General features: G+C 47.4%; 1 protein-coding gene across 4 annotated transcripts in view; it reads left to right on the top strand.

Annotated features, from left to right (window-relative positions):
• Positions 1-19,788, top strand: part of carmil2 (capping protein regulator and myosin 1 linker 2) — a 314,585-nt gene that overhangs the window by 52,285 nt on the left and 242,512 nt on the right. For all 4 annotated transcript variants that reach the window (XM_085991327.1, XM_085991326.1, XM_085991329.1 and 1 more), the window contains one exon: positions 3,883-3,942. In XM_085991327.1, the coding sequence (XP_085847453.1) occupies positions 3,883-3,942 (60 nt within the window). The remainder of the gene's footprint in view (positions 1-3,882; positions 3,943-19,788) is intronic.

Below are 19,788 nucleotides of genomic sequence, written 5' to 3'. Positions count from 1 at the left end.
TGACCTGTTACAGATTAAATAAAACCACTAATGAGGTTTATAAACCAACTGTCATTCTATATTGGTTTATGTTTGAAAAAAATAGCAACTCGTGATTTCTGTACCAAATCTCATGATTTTTAAGAGTTTGTCTCCTGATTTATGAGGTGGTGGGGTTGGCAATATTGCAAAGATCCTTCACTTCCCTTGATTTTCCACTAACATTGACAAATATATTGCCTATTGCAAATGCCAGTAAAAGTAATGCTGCAAAAAGTAAACAGTATCGGAGCACACAGGTGGGTATGCTTTATATAGATTACAGCTCTATTTATATAAACGCCAGCAAACAATGTTAAACAAGGTCAAAGTTAGATACTAAACAAAATTCAAAGTTCCAGGTACAAAGTGCTGAAGTCAGGACCAAATATCAGAGGTGAAAGAGATTTATTATCTGCAGAGAAAGCCCAATAAAGAGTACAAGTGCCAAATCAGAATGAAAGACTCTCAAAACACACACGCCTGGATTGGTTCATGGCTGCAAACCTGCACATGACCAGGCATGTTTCTTTAGTTGCTTGTTTACATGCAGATATGCTGCAAGACTAGGACAGGCTATCCTGTTTGGTCTCCTGCAGTGAATTTTGGAAGCAGAAAGATGGGTTCTGATGAAATGGGGCCTCCATTGTTGGTGTCAGTCACTTCACTTTACAGGCAAATATCCAAATCTTCCACTGTACAACTGTAAAATGGCTACCTTCATTTCACAGTATATTGCCAATTGTACAGAGCTTCAGATATGCATAGCTTATTTCAGACAATAAGGGGCAATTATAACTTGCTCCACCCGGCGGGAACAAGACAGTGGTGGCCCGAAAATTGCGGTGCTGTACTTAGCGCTCTGTTCCCACTCCACTCCTGATGCCATTTTCACTGTCATTAGCGGATCTGGCTAGTTTACAACAGTAAGCACACTTTAAAAATACTTAATTGGCTGTAAAGCGCTTTGCGACATCCTGAGATTGTGAAAGGCGCTACATAAATGCAAATTCTTTCTTTACTACTGGGCAGTTCAACATGAAATGGCAAATGGAAGCGCTATTTGAAGGGACACTCACCTGCAAGTTCTCAGATCATCGGTATCTGTGTGCAGTTCTCCTGGTTGGATTTCTCCACAAGTCTTTTCATTGGAATTCACTGGTTTTGAGTTCTTTTCTTCAAAACCATCAAGAAGTCCAGGGCTCAATCTTCCTGGCAACTCTACTGTAGTTGGAGGAAGAGGAGCAGCAGGTCTGGGAATCTCAAGGAGCTGCTGTTGGGGCTCTGAGGAGACCACACATGAGGAGGGCTGCTGGCAGGCATCCCTACCCTGCCCATAGGGTCTATATGGCCAAAGTAATTTACCTCTAGTTTTCCGAGGAGCAGTAGATCAGGAGGCTGAAGAGGCTGTTACAGACTGGTGCAGCCTTTTACCACATGACCACAACATGCTCTCTCAGCTTGCCATGAATTGCCTGTGTTAGTGAAACTGACTATGACCCTCAACTTTTTTTTCCACATTGGACTCTTTCCAGGCTGCATCAGTCACATTAGTCAGTCTGCAGTTCATGTCTGCATCTAACAGGTCACTGATGCCCTCTTTGCCAAGGATAAAGATTTTATAACCTTCCCCATGGATGGCAGCAGGAAAGGGCTTGTGGGCTTTGTTGCCGTAGCTGGCTTCCCTCATGTTCAGGTTGTGAATAACTGAACCCATGTAGCTGTCGGGCACTTCCCAATGAGCCGGCAGCCTTCATGAACAGGAAAAACTACCACTCCATCAATGTTCAGCTGGTGAGTAATCACCACCAGCGCATCATGCAGGTCTGTGCCTGGTTTCCTGGCGGCCATCAATCATGACTCCTCCATACCGCACGAGGTGAATGGGTGATTGGAATGAGGAGGAGAGTTGGTACAATGCCCTTTCGTGATTGATGGAGATCCATGAGAAGGAGGGTGGTGAAGTGAAGTGTTTGGAGTGCTGGAGGAGGGGAAGTGCTGTAACCAGGGCAAAGGCAGTGAAATAGAGCTAGGAAGGTGTCATTCTCACCCTTGCTGTCCAGGTCAGGTTGTTGAAACACTTTCAGCGAATGTCCTGGGGTGATGCTGCGGACGTTGACATTGTCTGCCACCTTCCTCAGGTCTGCTTGAGCACCTTGCTGCCATCTGAGGGGAACAGGACCTGTTCGTGTGTCTTCATCTGCTCCACAAGAGAATCAAGGAGCTCTTGCCTGTGTTAGAGGATGGTTTATCTTTATGGTTAGATGTTCTATCTATTCCTCAAAATCAATAAGATTCTTAAAACGTTGAGGTCAACGGTTCATAGATTTATTAAGCATGAAGTACATACAATAGTACTTAAACATACACTTAAACGATAATGGTTGAACAGTCAAACGTGTTACAATTCTGAGCTCAGTATTTTAGGCTGATCAAACCCTTTCAAATCCAAATGCTCATTACAAACTGTCACTTTGTATACATTTCTCTCACTCTGGCTGCATGACAGTTAACATGCATTACATGGTTATACCTAAAGCTAAAATACAACTCCATATAAGGAGAATTTAATTGAATTTATCGATAACTTCAGTTAATAACCTGGTTTCCTTACTAAGGAGCTCTTTTTCAGTCTAATGAGATCGGTATAACTCACTTACTTTGTTATCTTATCAGTAATTTTGCTCTTGTTACGTTTAATTGCTCTTCCGCCAGATGAAATCTTCAATTATAAGCATGTCTTTGATTCTGTACCATTCGGCTCTGGCTCATTCCCTTCTTCTACAGATAATATTTGCCTAGATGTTTTCTTTTGCAGGACTAACTGTTGCCCTTGCATCCATTATCAGTTATTACAATCTCCCTGAAACATAGGAACCAGTATTCAATAGTACGTCTTTAATTAAGTTCCCTTATTAAGTAGGTGATTACTTTATATTCAAACTTACCAGGAAAGTCGGGTCAGTCTCCATTCAAAAATTCAGTGTTCACTACATTAAAATTGAATCATACTTCCTGCCTAACAAAGGCTAAAAGCTAACATTACTACAATATAAAGAAAAATCAATAGCATTATTACATTAGCAGACTTCAAGTCAGTCAGATTAACCCCTTCCTTATACCTGTGCGATGTTGCTCTCCAGAAACCTCCCTGTAGCAGCACAGATTTCCACAGGGTTGACTGACACCTTGCTTTAAGAGGTGCATTTATTCTTTAAGTGGGCATTGTTGGAAATCCCATTGTCCAACTTCTAGAAGCCTGTGGGCAGCACGTCAAAGAAATGTAAATTAAACTCGACCATTAAAATGGTACAGCCCTCAAAATGCTGACATCGGACGGACAGCCCCTTCGCCCCGCCCACTGCCCACCCGAAAACAACCCACAGTAAAAATCGGCCCTGTACTTTCCTTCACACTGCATCCAAAATTGTGAGGTAGCAGCCTGCAATTTTTCTTTCAAGGAAATCAGGTAATCCTTTTTGCTTCCCCACACTCGCCCCCCCTTGGCGTTTTCTGTACTTGTGTCAAATACAAATATGATGTCGTACGGCAATGTTATATTTATAACCAAATGACCTTACTCTTAATTTGTTTATTTAGTCTTACGTATAGAAGTAAATGCCAATCTCGATCAGTTATGAGTATGAGGTGGTAGCGTTGGTTGTAAACTTCAGTTTGCTAGATAGGTAGCTGATCTTATAGATACTCTGGTCCACCAACACAAGAATGAACCATTAGAACCTCCGCTCTCCAATGATGAGCTGTTGCTTGTAGTTTTCATGGATGTGGTCAACATTCCTTCCTCTCTTTCTGATGTATCCTTCCCTCGGTTCTAACAATTCATGCATTCGTCTCTGCTTCCAGGTGGAAAGTTCTTTCAATTACTTGGAGATCAACGCAATCAATGCTGTTGACCACAATCAGGTAAGCACATTAATCATTATGTAGGATGTTGCTAAGTAAGTCCCCTGTTAACACTGAACGGATTCAGAAGCACAGCAACATGTTTGTATTAAATAACCAAATTGCTGTAAAGAATGTGACAAAAAAAACAGAAAGGTGCTAAAATAAGACTTCAGATTTTTTTGTCAATCCTCAGAAGCTGCAATGCATTTTATGTAAGAGTTTGCAAATGACTTCTATGTGATCCGTTTGCTATCTTGTTTTTAATCGTATCTTTCATTAGAGTTGTGGAACATTAGTTTGGAACAGGTGTTTGCTGAATGTTTTGGCTAACATTGCTTGCAATTTTTTTCCTACACATTATTGAGGATAGAAAATACATTGTCATTGCTTTAATTTAAAACTGTCAAAGATAGCCCCTCATTAAAATGAAATATGATACAGTATATGCTGTAGGATAGATATGACGACCTGCTGGGATTGGGCTAAGCATTTCGCATATAAGATGATGTTCTGAGCTGCAAGAAATTACTGTTGTTCCTATTTGCTGCATTTCCCCAGTCAACAGTCAATACACTAACCTCACATGCTCTTTGTAACACTGGCCGCTTTCACACAGTCTGGGTTTAGATAGTTGGGAGGGTTATTAATAAACAGAGAATTTGCATGTTACCATTAGAAATATTGTATAAATATGGCCTTCACTGATTCGTCTAAATAAATTAAACATGAAGATGTGAACTGGCTTCATTTGTATAATGTGTAAAGCTCTTTGATAATACAAGAGAAGGATTGCAGCAGTCTGGAAACTGTGACAAGGTAAGAGAGTCCAAATTTATCTTTAAATGCTAATGTAAAATGTTATACTGACAGATAATTATAAAGGTCTCTATGTGGGCTGCAGTACAATTCCACTCACCTACCATGATATTCACAGTTGCAATTTACAGGAGGCCTTGTAAACTGTCTACTGCCTTGCTTACTTCCCTACTTCATGATTATGTTGTACGTTTATGATATTGTATTGCGGGATTAACCTGGATGAAAGGCAAAATATTACTACAGCCCCAAATCTGGAGAAAACCACAATCGTTGTTATTACAGAGCGCATCAAATGAGAATCCGTCCAAAAGTTAGCTTGGCTGTTGTAGCCATATTCATGTTCCTGAAGTTTTTGAAGTCAAAAACATAATTGACAGATAAAACCAATGAGATTGTTAAGTCTCCTGTGTAGGTCCCACTGTGCGTAGTGGTGTACATAATCATGTCTCGATCGAGCTGGGTATAGTTGCTGTGAGCAATATTCTGACAACTATGACTGAACCAATTTAGAGTTTGGAGAAAGCATCAGCATAAATGGTTCAGCAGGTAAAATGGATTCTGAACTTGGAGACCCAGTGGAGTACTATGCTCTAACTGACCACTATGAGGTGCACATATCGAGCTGGGGATGACTTGTTTGTTGACTTGCCCTATCTCCCTGTGGTGAAGTACCTCTCCTTCCCCCTCCCCTTCCTGCAGCATGTCTACCCAACATCACAGACAAGACCACAAACTTATATTTGGAACACCGATGATGAAGGCTGATACTTGTTCCAGGAGTTCAAATGACATTGTTACCCACAAGAGCAAACTTTAAATACATGGCAATTGTGATGTTAAATGACATTCATTTTTTTAACCATCCATAATTTTTATAATACATACAACATTCTCAATAAAATAATACCAGTTAAAAGTAGAGCTGAAATACCAATCACAGATTGTTAGAGGCTTCTGTAATATTACCGTCAGCTGAGTCACATGATGGTAGAATAAGAGAATTGTTTTGCAGTTATAAAGCAGAATTATAAAATAATTAGGAGCTTAGTATATTTAACTGAGTTTTACTTTCATGCCCTGAAATAATTCCCATTCAGCAAATATGAAAATTCCAACAATGTTTGGAGAATAATTGAATATGTGCTTTTGGCTCAAAGTGGACACTAGAAAATAGATAAATCAAGGATACACATTGGGGATCTATTGTATATGTTGTCCATCCAAAGGATCGACTTGGTCAAATATGCACAAGACTTCATACAAATATCAACTCCACTGAATTTTTTTTTGTTCATATTGTGGGTGCAAATAAAAATCACTTACTTCAGATTAATAAAAAAAATGTAAAATAAATCAGAGTGGACTTGCAGCCGATGTAGTATAGTGAAATCAGATGCTATAGGAATGCAATGGAAGGAGCTGGAATTTGGTAATTTTACCCTCAGACTGCTGGCAGATCCAGAGACATGTCAGAATCCCTGGCCAATGGGTTTCCTAAGTTTCCAGCTCACTGATATGAAACAAACACTAATATTATAGCAGTAACATTATTGAAATATCAATAGTAACTTTATTACTGTAATAGCAATCACACATACAACAGAAAAAAACACATTTCATTTATATTTTTTTCTCTGTCTTGCACATTTGGTCCCTTCCCTTTCCGTTTTCTCTTGAAGGTGTTGATGTATTGCTGAGGCACGGCTTCAAGGATGTTGCTGGTCCTCCAGTACCTCCTTTACCTGGCCATTATTCACGTGGGAGCCTTGGCTGGGTCAGTCAGCTATTCAGCAGCAGGGACCATTACGGCTGAGCCTGATCCTGTTCTCACTTGACATCCACGTCCTTGAGGGGTTGCTGGATAACAATCTGCAACAGGGCCCCTGGCCAGTTTCTCCCCACCCCAAGGGTATTGAGACCAATTACCATAGTCCTCCTGCTTGCTCCCTCAGTTGAGATCAGCAAACTCAGCATAAAAAGGATAGAACTTTGAACTTTCCTGGTCATTACAAAACATGCAACATTTTAGTTAAAATTGAAATAACAATACATTTAAATCCTTTACTTCGTGCCTTGCTTTCCCTTAGTCCCATAGTCTCTTTCTTCTATTTTTATTTTAACTGTAATTTTACATTTTGCTATCTAATTTACTTATTTTTTTTAAAAAAGAAGTCTTAAACCATTTCCAACATCCATTTTTTTTACACAATTAAATGTCAGCAGCTGACCAACGAATGACATATGTGCAGACACAACACGGTCAAATTTCAAGAATGCACCAAATCAGGAGTAGCAGCCACTGGACTCATTTACCAATCGGAGGCCCACAGAGTTGGGCTGAGGATTGAAAAGTCTTTGTTTAATGTGTTTTCACATTTCATGGTGATGCCATCACATTCTAACTATTAGAGCTACACTTTCTCCAATTAGTTCTGAGGAGAATGTGTAAACACTCTTATCCACACTTAGCTATTTATCAGTTAATATCAACTCAGCCCACATATAGCCTGTAAATCAAATTCCCCCCCCCCCCCCAATTCACAGGCTCTTTATAATGCATCCTCTGTTATAGCACTTACAGAAGTTAATGATTAATGCCTAAGGTAAGGAGTGAACAATAGGAGGTAAAGTATAGCACTGGATAAAATATTTTCCTAAAATTGTAAACATGACCTGCCTATAAGTGAAAGTTTTTGAGGCTGGAAGGAGATTACTAGTGGGACACCCCAGGGATTGGTCTTGCGACCCTTGCTATTCTTAATGGGATCAAGAATCCATAATTCTGGCAAGACTATCCTGGAAGGGATGGATACTAGATTAGGACCCTAATACTCCAGGAATTTTCTCCCTAAACCTTTCCTCCTCTCTACCTCTCTTTCCTCCTTTAAGATGCTCCTTAAAACCTACACCTTTGACCAAGCTCTGACCTAATACCTCCTTATGTGGCTCGGTGTCACATTTTGTTTGATAATCACTCCTGTGAAGTGCCTTGGGACATTTTACTACATTAAAGGTGCTATATAAATGCAAGTTGTTGTTGTCTTGGCCTACGCCACAATTTGCAGCATATTTTACAAGGCAGATGTCTTAGATGTATCCTTAATGGTATGGGCACCCACTAATGGCCTCCAAATGAAGGGACCTTCCCCATATCCCACATAGGGTCAGCAATGCAGGTCAACGGTGGGTCACAATCCTGACCTGACCTAAGTGCAGTGCAATCAATGGCTTGCAGACTTTCAAGCCAAATATGTATTGATGTCTTGGAGAAGAGCACAGTAAGCAAAATCTCCAAGTTTGGAGCTGATACAAAACGAGTAGGCAAGGATCAATAACGAGGACCAATGCAACCAGAATTTGTTGAACCATAGATGTTTAAAGCATAGAAGGAGGCTGTTCGGCCATCATGTCTGTGGTGGCTCTTTGCTAGAGCAATCCAAAAATGATCCCATTGCCCTGTTCTTTCTCCATAACTCTAACCTTTTGAACTTTCTATCATTGTTCCTACATTTCCTCTTATACAGTAGCTGTAAATTCTTGTAACAATCTCCAATGAGACACCTTATTATGACTGTCTTCTGAAAATCCACATACACTACATTTACTGCAGTTCCTTTATCTAAAGAGTCTGGCACTTCTTAAAAATACTCTTGAAGGCAAATCACGTTCAGAAGGATTTAGATCTTTAAGGTAACTCGGGCAATAGGCAGCAGATATAATTCAATGTAGGCAAGTATAAAATAATTACTATGGAACCAAAAGAGGCAATGAAAGTGATACAGTATGCTGATCAGGAAAAGGGTTATGGTGGTTAAATTTACGAAACTGTAATGACAATCTTTAGTTGCAGTAAAAAATAAATGAGCTGCATTAGCAGAGGGACAGGTAAAAATCTAAAATATTTATAGTTTTGCTGTATAAGTCCCCATCTGGAGTGCTGTGTACAGTTATGTCATTTTGGTAACCTATTATAAACATATGAAAATGGCATTAGGCTCAACAAGTCCATCCTATCCAGATATAGTGATACATTGGGGGCGATTTTCTGACATCGGAGGAGGCGGCTTTGGAGGCGGGAAAGGCAGGAAAATCAGATTCAAAGAGGTTGGGTTTGGAACCCGCCTCCGTGGGATTTTGCCGGTGCTGGTTTTGGAGGTCGGGAAACGCTCCCACCTCCAGCTGGCCATTGTGCTATTTAACCTCTTAACTGCTCATTAAGGGCCTCTCCCTCCTGATTTTTCCAGCATTTCGGAGTGATCCATGCACCTCCTGAACCACGCCAGGTAAACCTGGCGGGTTGACTCATGGGTGGCCTCCTGCAGGTCTAACAAGACATTGTTTATTGCAGCAAGGATTCCTTGCAGGTGCCAGACCTTGGCTTTAAAAGGTCTCTGAGTACTTTTAGAAGGCCTTCCGAAGTCGGAGGTTCTGCAGCTTGACTCCATCAACTGTGGGACCTCCTTGGAAGATCCTCTCCCCGCTTGCAATTAGCGCTTCCCCAAAGGAGGCATCTACAAGCAGAATGGGAACTATTCATTTTCTTTCTGCATCGACCTCAGATGAGGAGGAGGAGGAGGAGGAGGTCAGAGCACCAGTGTATCAACCAGCGGCAGCACACGAGCACATGGCTGCCCGGGATGCAAGGGATGAACTTATCATGGCCAGATTTGCATAGGTTGCCCAAGTTGGCACATGTCCTTAGCACCATCCTAGGACATCATTGACAATGGACATGACTCTCTGGCCTCCTTTCACTCAGGCCACCAACCTGACAATGTAAGTGTGTCGGTGCCTGCAATGTGGAGCAGCCTAAGGTGAAAGAACAGATGGCATAATGCCAACATTTTGGCTTCAAATCATTTTAATGCTTTCCAACAGGGATGGCATTTAGAAACATAGAAGATAGGAGCAGGAGTAGGCCATTCGGCCCCTCGAGCCTGCTCCGCCATTCAATGCGATCATGGCTGATCATCCAAATTCAGTACCCTGTCCCTGCTTTCTCCCCATATCCCTTGATCCCGTTAGCCTTAAGAAATATATCCAACTCCTTCTTGAATATATTTAATGAATTGGCCTCTACTGCCTTCTGTGGTAGAGAATTCCACAGGTTCACCACTCTCTGGGTGAAGAAATTCCTCCTCATTTCTGCCCTAAATGGCTTACCCCTTATCCTTAGACTGTGGCCCCTGGTTCTGGACTCCCCAACCATCGGGAACATCCTTCCTGCATCTAGTCTGTCCAGTCCTGTCAGAATTTTATAAGTTGCAATGAGATCCCCTCTCATTCTTCTAAACGCCAGCGAGTATAAGCCCAATCAACCCAATCTCTCCTCATACGTCACTCCTGCCATCCCAGATATCAGCCTGGTGAATCTTCGCTGAACTTCCTCCATGGCAAGAACATCCTTCCACAGATAAGGCGACCAAAACTGCACACAATATTCAAGATGCATCAATACACCGAAACAGCCTCCCAATCTGCACACAGATCTGGAGGTTATGGCCTAGAAATTGGGTTTTGGCTTAGCCAGGGCTTTAGCGCCGGAAATTAGTGCCGGCGCTAAGTCCCCTGTGCGCGCCAAAAATTCAGTGGCGCCGCGCCCAAACGGCTGCCGGCGCTACTGAAGGGTCTTAGCGCCTGGAAAAGGGTGCTAACTGCCGTTTCGCGCCGCAATTCCGGCGCTGCGGCACCCGATGCGGTGCGGCAGGCTGGGGAAGTGCAGGCCTCCTCCTTCCGTTAAGGAGGAGCTGCCTGCACCCGGCCGCGGCCCGCGCAAATCTGCTTAAAAATGAGCCCGGCACCTCGGACAAGTGCCGGGCTTGCATCTGTTCCGGGGGGGGGGGGGGGTGGAGAGAAGTCCGGGGAGGGAGCTGCGGGCAGGCGGCCGGCGGGAAAGCGGCCGGCCGCCGCGGGGCCTTTAATGCGCCGGCGCTAACTGCAGTAAGGCACCTCTGACAAAACGCTGGTTGCGGCTGCCACGGGCGAGGCGGCCGCAACTCAATTTCGGAGTTCGGGCGGGTTACCATGGCAACCGGGACGCTGCGCACACCGATGACGTCATCGGTGCCGGCGCAGCGCTACCGGAGCAACGCCGATTTAGGGCCCCAGGGAATTTCACTACTGGCCATAACTCCGGCGAAGGCCCTCTAGCGCCTCAAATGAGGCGCTAAGGCTACTGAATTTTCAGCCGTATATCCCTTGCCAGCTGTACCCACGCAGCCTTGGTTTCTTTGGCAGGCCCCTTCCTCCGAGATGAGTGGAAGAGCATCTCCATGCTAGCTGTCACCCCCACAAACAACATTTTTAGCGCTTCATCCGAGAGCCTCGGGTAGGCCCTTGCCTTGGAATTGGACATAATGGTTTCTCAAAAGATGTTGGATGTGGTGCAGGAGACGCAGAATTGCTGTGGAATGAGCCAGGGGAGCAAGAAGCCATAAAATCAGACTGGAAAAGTGCTGTCAACAGAGGCGAGTTTCAGTCCCAAAACACTAATTGAGCAAGGGCATCCCACACCTCTGACATTAAGTGGCCAATCATGGGAAAATCGCAAATTTTTGAAACCTATCAGAGGAGGCGAGTTTCAAACCCACCCAAACTGAAACCCACCTCCATCTCGCCTCCAGTGGGAAAATCGCCCCCATTTTGGTAGGAAGAATGAGGAGAGACAATACAAGGTAAATGGTACAATTTTAAAGGGGGTGCAACAACAGAGAGACCTGGAGGTGTTTGTGCACAAATCTTTGAAGTTGGCAGGACAGGTTAAGAAAGCAGTTAATCAAGCATATGGGATCCTGGGCTTTATAAATCGAGGCATCGAGTACAAAAGCCAGGAAGTTAGGCTAAACCTATATAAAACACTAATTCGGCCCCAGCTGGAGTATTGTGTCCAATTCTGGCCACCACACTTTAGGAAGGATGTGAAGGCTTTGGAGAGTTTACAGAAGAGATTTACTAGAATGGTTCCAGGGACGACGGATTGCAGTTACATGGATAGACTGGAGATGCTGGGATTGTTCTCCTTAGAGCAGAGAAGGCTAAGAGGCAATTTGATAGAGGTGCTTCAAATCATGAAAGGTTTAGATAGAGTCAGAGTGGTGACAATAGGCCTCAGTACCTGTGCTTTAATAAAGGGAAAAAACAGCCTGGGGGTCTATTTCCAATTATTATCCACCAGCCCCCTGTTGGAAAGTGCAGATGTACGCACAGTGGGTTGGGCCTGGCTGTGATCTACCATCCACCTCATGATGGAATAGCCTGCTGATGCACTCTGAAAGCTCACACACAAATAATAGCCATTCAGATGAGGTATCAGAGGTTGCCCGGTGTGCACTAAACCATACTCAGCCAAGGAGTCAATGCCCCTAGGGAGGGAAGAAAAACTGGCAGAGAAATTTTTTAAATAAAAAGTGTCAAACAAATGCGCCCCTTCAAGTAAAATACAAACCTGTTAACATACTCTACCGTTCAAGTTTTGTGGTTTAGAGTTGTAAGGGACAAAATAATTGTAAAATAAAAAGTTAAAGATGACGTTCATTGAATAGAATGACATTTATGTTGCAGCAAAACCACTAAAATGACATGTTGATCTCATTCTGAAATGTAGCAGGAAATAATGAGCTCAGGTCAAAAGATTTTATCACTGTTGCACAATGGAAAACAGACTCTTTACCTCTTGGGCAGGCATGCGTCACACTGCTTTGCATAACCACTAATTTTACTTAAAGTTCTCCCTCCTTCGATCTTTTGAAGTACTGTCCTTGAAATAATAGCACAAGCACAGTTTGTTCTGCAATAATTTTCATCCAAATTGATTTCTTGTAAAAGAAATTCCCTGATTGGGGATACAAACATATGAAAATTCACATATGATAAAGTGATGATGGTACATTATTAGGGCTGTTCTACGAAATTGCACTTCCTTCATTTGCTGGGAGTGCATATCCTGGTGTGCACCCCATGATCTTTCAACATGCACAGACATCAATAAAATCGACTCTTGTCAGTCTCTTTCGGTCATGGATGATTCAGCATGAAACGAGTGATGTTCCTTTTTATTTTTGCTTACTTGAGAGTATAATGGGGCTGAATTTGTAGTCGGAGGCTTCCCACGGACGGATGCCTCTGACCAGCAAAATATCTACGCACTTACCTGATAGTCCCGGAGGTTCGGACACTTGCGCTCCTGGGCCTCTATGCGTAGGCCTGCGTAGAGGCCCACGTATCCCAGGGGTGCATGCGGTTCGCAAGCGCCCCTGGGATCACGTGGGCCGGCCCAACCAATTACATAGGATTACATAGAATATACGGCACAGAAAAAGGCCATTCGGCCCAACCAGTCCATGCCGGCATTTATGCTCCACTCGAGTCTCCTCCCATCTTTCCTCATCTAAATCTATCAGCATAACCCTCTATTCCGTTCTCCCTCATATACTCGTCTAGCCTCCCCTTAAATGCATCTAAACTATTTGCTTCAACCACTCCCTGAGGTAGCGAGTTCCACATTCTCACCACTCTTTAGGTAAAGAAGTTTCTTCTGAATTCCCTATTGGATTTCTTGGTGACTATCTTATATTGATGGCCTCTAGTTATGCTCTTACCCACAAGTGGAAACATTCTCTCTGTATCCACTCTATCAAAACTTTTCATAATTTTAAAGACCTCTATTAGGTCACCCCTCAGCCTTTTTTCAAGAGAAAAGTCATTCAGCCTGTTCATCCTTTCCTGATATGTATACCCTCGCATTTCTGGTATCCTTGTAAATCCTCTCTACACCCTCTCCAGTGCCTCTATATCCTTTTGATAATATGGCGACCAGAACTGTACGCAGTACTCTAAGTGTGGTCTAACCAAGGTTCGATACAGGTTTAGCATAACTTCCCTACTTTTCAATTCTATCTCTCTAGAAATAAACCCTAGTGCTTGGTTTGCTTTTTTTATGGCCTTGCTAACCTGTGTTGCAACTTTTAGTGATTTGTGTATTTGTGCTCCGAGATCCCTTTGTTCCTCTACCCCACCTAGACTTGCACCCGCCAAGTAATAAGTGACCTTCCTATTCTTACCAAAATGTAATACCTCACATTTATCTGTGTTGAACTTCATTTGCCAATCATATGCCCATTCTGCTATTGACTACCCCCGCCCCCCCCCCCAATTTGGTGTCATCTGCAAATTTAGAAATTGTGATTTTGATTCCAAAGTCTAAATTGTTAATGTAAATTGTGAACAACAGTGATCCCAGCACTAATCCTTGTGGAACACCACTACCCACCTTCTGCCACTGTGAATAACTACCCTTTACCCCCTACTCTCTGCTTTCTGTCTTGAAGCCAGCTAGCAATCCATTCTGCTACTTGTCCCCTGACTCCGCATTCTCTGACCTTGTTCATCAGTCTATTATGGGGTACCTTATCAAAGGCCTTTTGAAAATCTAGATAAATTACATCTACTGCATTACCAATGTCTACTCTCTCTGTTACCACTTCAGAAAATTCAATGAGGTTGGTCAAGCAAGACTTTCCCATTTGAAATCCATGCTGACTATTCCTTATTATATTTTTGGTTTCTAGATGTTCTTCTATTCTCTCCTTTAGTTGGTATTCCATTATTTTTCCTACCACTGATGTTAAGCTGACTGGTCTATAATTCCCTGGACATGTTCCATCCCCTTTCTTGAATATAGGTATTACGTTAGCTATCCGCCAGTCTTCTGGCACTACACCTTTTTCTAATGAATTATTAAATATGTTTAATAATGCCTCTGCTATCTCTTCCCTAGTTATTTTAAAATGCATGGATACAATCCATCCGGACCGAGGGTTTTATCCTCTTTGAGTTTGATTAGTTTATTTAATACTAGCAGGGGGGCCCGGCGTTGCCATGGCAGCTTAGAGGGCCGCGCGGTTGACGGCCGCCCGCTGCCGCTCCCCCGCTCTGTGTCTCGGGCCGAGCGGTTGTGAGGCCCGGCCCGAGTGACCCCAACTCACCTCGCGCTCCGGCAGGCCGACGCAGCTGCCCCGCTCGCTGTTGAGGAAAAGCAGGGGAAAAAATGGCGGCGAAGTTTTGGGAGGCTGCAGGATTAGGTCCCGCCCGTGACGCACCGATTGGTCAACCATCAGGTCACTGAAGTGTAGGATTGGTCAACCATCACGTCAGTCAACGCTATCCCCTGTATGATTGGTGAACCATCACATCACTCAACGCTAATGAGCGGTAGGATTGCTCAACCGCTAATGAGCGGATTTTAAAATGTTTTTTGAAAGTTTTTTGTCTACTGTCTGAACAATTTTTGTCTGACCAAAAAGTAAATACACCTATGACACTCCCCTGATCATCAGCTTTCTTTTGATATAACAAATGTGTAGGTACGTTCTATAACTTTTGAGTGTATAGCGGACAGACAGACATACAGACAGACAAACCAACCGCTTTATTTATATATACTTGCTGAAGTGCCCGGCGGTGCCGAGGCTTTTTCGAGGGCATGTTGTTGTTGGAAGAGAGAGAGAGAGCGACTGGGGGGAAGAGAGAGAGTGACTGGGGGGAAGAGAGAGAGCGACTGGGGGGAAGAGAGAGAGTGACTGGGGGAAGAGAGAGAGTGACTGGGGGGAAGAGAGGGAGGGGAGGGGAGGGGAGGGGGGGAGGGGAGGGGGAGAGGGGGAGGGGAGGGGAGGGGGGGAGGGGGGTGGAGGGGGAGGGGGAGGGGGAGGGGGGAGGGGGGAAGGGGAGGAGGGGAGGGCGGGGAAGGGAGGGCGGGGGGGAGGGCGGGGGGGGAGGGAGGGAGGGCAGGGGGGGAGGGGGGAGGGAGGGGGGAGGGGAGGGGGGAGGAGGAGAGAGGAGGGAGGGAAGAAGGGGCGGGGGAGGGAGGGGAGGTGGGGAGGAGGGAGGAGGAGAGAGGAGGGGGGAGGGGAGGGGAAGGGGGAGAGTCCACGAGCCCCCTGATCCCTGTCCCCCCAAACTCCCGAGCCCCCTGATCCCCACCCCCCGAACTCCAGAGGTTGGCCCCCCCGAGACTCGCACCCCCACCCCCGAGGCTCGCCCACCACCCACCCCCACCCCCGAGGCTCGCCCACCACCCACCCACCCCCGAGGCTCGCCCCCCCCACCAACCAAGCACCGAACTCCGGAGGCGCGATCTTCCGAGCACCGGCCTCCTGAGCTGGCTTCAACATTGCGGCTGTGCGAGACGGCCGGAGGGCCCGGTTGCCAGGGTAACCGTGATGCTGACCAAGCCCCGCCCCCCGGCCGAGCCAGAGAGAGAGACGCCGCGTCTCAGCTGCTCCTGCTGCGCGCGCGGCCTCCCCCCCGAGGGTCGCGGCCCCCCCCCGAGGGTCGCGGCCCCCCCCGAGGGTCGTGCCCCCCCCGAGGTGAAGACCGCCGATTGCGGCTGTGCGAGACGGCCGGCAGGCCCGGCTGCCAGGGTAACGCTTGACGCTCAGCAAGCCCTGCCCCCGGCCGAGCCAGAGAGAGAGACGCCGCGTCTCAGCTGCTCCTGCTGCGCGGCTGCGGCCTCCCCCCCGAGGGTCGCGGCCCCCCCCCCGAGGGTCGCGGCCCCCCCCGAGGGTCGCGCCCCCCCCGAGGTGAAGACCGCCGATTGCGGCTGTGCGAGACGGCCGGCAGGCCCGGCTGCCAGGGTAACGCTTGACGCTCAGCAAGCCCTGCCCCCGGCCGAGCCAGAGAGAGACGCCGCGTCTCAGCTCCTGCTGCGCGCGCACCCTAGCGGCGCTGGGCTGAGGCTCGGCCCTCCAGCCTTCGAGTGGGGCCGGGAGGTGCCTAGCTCGGGCGTGGGTGCGGAGGAGACACCGAGGCTTCTAGGTCTACCTGGAAAAACGGGGAAAGGTAGGAAAACTAATGAGATTAGATAAGTTAATTACTTTCTAAATCATTTTTTTTTAAAACAATATGGCCTAGATTTTCAGTATAGACAGTTTTGGGGCGCTAACCTTAGCGCCCGCCCGAAGTTAGCGCCCGCCCCAAAGTAGCGCCCCGTTGCCGGAAATTCAGTGGCTTCGCCCTAAGAGGTTGGTGGAGCGCTAAAAGAGGCGTTCCACTACTATCTTTAGGCGCTAAGCCGGCGGTGCAGAGCGCTGCGCACGGCAGACACTCTGGTGCCAGTGAGCTCTTAAAGGGGAAGGGTGCATGTGTTTTTTGCAAAGGCAGAGTCTGGGGGGGAAAAGACGAGGAGGAGGAGGAGGAGGAGGAGGACGGAAACATAAATACACCGTTCACAACAGCACACTGGATCCTTCCACACAACACATGCAGACTGCCTTATATAGTGCAGGAGGAGTGCCCTTTAATTTGCGCTCCCCAGCGTGTGTTGCGTTCCATTTTACAAATGCTCTGGACGCCAGCCGCACAATGGGGCGGTCCGACTGAAGTTTGGATTCGGGGCGGCCAAAGGGCGTTGCACGAGGATGTGACGTCATTTTCTGCGCGCGCATCCGGGCGGCCGCTAAACTTTGCGCCGGCGCTAACGGGCAACTTAATTTGGGGCGGGGCGCAAACTGCGCTGCGCCCGGGCGCTACACGCATAGCGCCCGAAAATCACTTCTCTTAAGGCGCTAACTGCTGGCGCAAGCAACTGAAAATCTAGCCCTATGTGTTTTAAAAGCAACGTTTTTTTTTAAGACGCAGAAAGTGGGAAAAAGAAAGGAAAAGTTTGGAATCAAGATGGCGGCGACTCACCTCGGTTCAGAACGATAAGGCCCGGCCACACACACACCGATTGGCCCGGCGGCACACGCCAGCAACCCGGCGTACGATTGGTCGAGCTCGAGGTCACTCTGTCGCTAATGAGCGGATAATGAGATGTTAATGAGCGGAATGTTGAAGGTTTTTGGGATACCGCGGGCGCGATTTTAGCCCGGCCGAAACGTAAATACGCTTAAAACCATCTCGGAAGCGTAAGCTTTCTTTGGAGGTAACGCGCGCGTAGGTACGCCCTGTAACTTTCGAGCGCATAGCCCGACAGACGCACAGGCGATGACAGACAGAATGACAGAATGACAGACAGACAGATGTACCGATTTATATATATAGATACTGGCTAGGGGGGCCTGGCATTGCCAAGGCTTTTTTGTAAAATGGCAGTTTACAGGGCCGCGCGGTTTACAGTCGGCCGCTGCCGCTCCCCCGCTCTGTGTCTCGGGCCGAGCGGTTGTGAGGCCCGGCCCGAGTGACCCCAACTCACCTCCCGCTCCGGCGGGCCGGGAGCGGGATACTGTACTGGAGCCGCACTGTGGGGGTTTGTTGTGCTGGTGGTGTCGCTGTCGGTATTAAAAATGGTGGCGGTGTTCCGGGAGGCTGCAGGATTAGGCCCGCCCACACATGGAATTAAACGCTCCCCGTGATGCAAGAGAGAGAGAGAGACTGGGGGGAGAAGAGAGAGAGAGAGAGGGAAGGAGACAGAGAGAGAGAGAGGGAAGGAGAGAGAGAGAGAGAGGGAAGGAGAGAGAGACAGAGAGAGGGAAGGAGAGACAGAGAGAGACAGAGAGAGGGAAGGAGAGAGAGAGACTGGGGGGAAAGAGAGAGAGACGGGGAGAGAGAAAGAGTAGAGAGTCTGGGGGGAGAGAGGGAGACAGAGAGAGACGGGGAGATAGGGAGAGAGAGACTGGGGAGATAGAGACAGAGACTGAGGGGGGAGAGAGAGAGCGACTGAGGGGGGAGAGAGAGACTGGGGTAGAGAGAGAGAGACAGGGGAGAGAGAGAGAGTAGAGAGACTGGGGGAGAGAGAGGAGAGAGACTGGGGAGAGAGAGAGAATGGGGAGAGAGAGAGAGAGACCGGGGGGGGGAGAGAGAGAGAGACTGGGGGAGAGAGAGAGTGACTGAGGGGAGAGAGAGAGAGAGAGAGAGAGATGGGGAGAGAGAGAGGGAGAGACTGGGGGAGAGAGAGAGAGAGAGACTGGAGAGATAGAGAGAGACTGAGGGGGGAGAGAGAGAGCGATTGAGGGGGAGAGAAAGAGAGACTGGGGGAGAGAGAGAGAGTCGGGGGAGAGAGAGAGAGAGAGTAGAGAGACTGGGGGGAGAGAGAGGAGAGAGACTGGGGAGAGAGAGAATGGGGAGATAGAGAGAGAGAGAGACTGGGGGAGAGAGAGAGAGAGACTGGGGGAGAGAGAGAGAGAGAGAGAGACAGGGGAAGGGAGAGAGAGACTGGGGGGAGAGAGAGAGACCGGGGAGATAGAGCGAGAGAGAGAGAGCGAGAGAGAGACTGGGGGGGAGAGAGAGAGACCGGGGGGGGGGGTGGGGGGGAGAGAGAGAGAGACTGAGGGGAGAGAGAGAGAGAGAGAGAGACTTGGGGGGAGAGGGAGAGAGTGGAGGGAGAGGGAGAGAGGGGGAGAGAGAGAGAGAGAGACTGGGGGGGGGAGGGAGAGAGTGGGGGAGAGAGAGAGAGACTGGGGGGAGAGAGAGACTGGGGGAGAGAGAGACTGGAGGGGAGAGAGAGAGAGACTGGGGGGAGAGACGAGGGAGAGAGTGACTGGGGGGAGAGAGAGAGACTGGGAGAGAGAGAGAGAACCTGGGGGGAGAGAGAGAGCAACTGAGGGGGGAGAGAGAGAGAGACTGGGGGAGAGAGAGAGCGAATGAGGGGGGAGAGAGAGAGAGACGGGGAGAGAGAGGGAGAGACGGGGAGAGAGAGAGAGAGACTGGGGAGATTGATAGAGAGAGAGACTGAGGGGGGAGAGAGAGAGCGACTGAGGGGGAGAGAGACTGGGGGAGAGAGAGAGAGATGGGGAGAGACAGAGAGAGAGTAGAGAGACTGGGGGGAGAGAGAGGAGAGAGACTGGGGAGAGAGAGAGAGAATGGGGAGATGGAGAGAGAGAGAGACTGAGGGGGAGAGAGAGAGCGACTGAGGGGGGAAAGAGAGAGAGAGACGGGGAGAGAGAGAGAGGGAGAGACTGGGGAGAGAGAGACTGGGGAGATAGAGAGAGAGAGAGACTGAGGGGGGAGAGAGAGCGACTGAGGGGGGGAGAGAGAGACTGGGGGAGAGAGAGAGAGAGACTGGGGGAGAGAGACGGGGAGAGAGAGAGAGACTGGGGAGAGAGAGAGAGA

This window comes from Somniosus microcephalus, chromosome 6 (assembly GCF_052327205.1).
Source record: "Somniosus microcephalus isolate GS21.2 chromosome 6, FLI_Smic_1.0, whole genome shotgun sequence".
In the NCBI taxonomy this organism is placed as follows: Eukaryota; Metazoa; Chordata; class Chondrichthyes; order Squaliformes; family Somniosidae; genus Somniosus; species Somniosus microcephalus.
The sequence above is the reverse complement of the archived record's forward strand: the minus strand, read 5'-3'. Positions and strand labels throughout refer to the sequence as shown.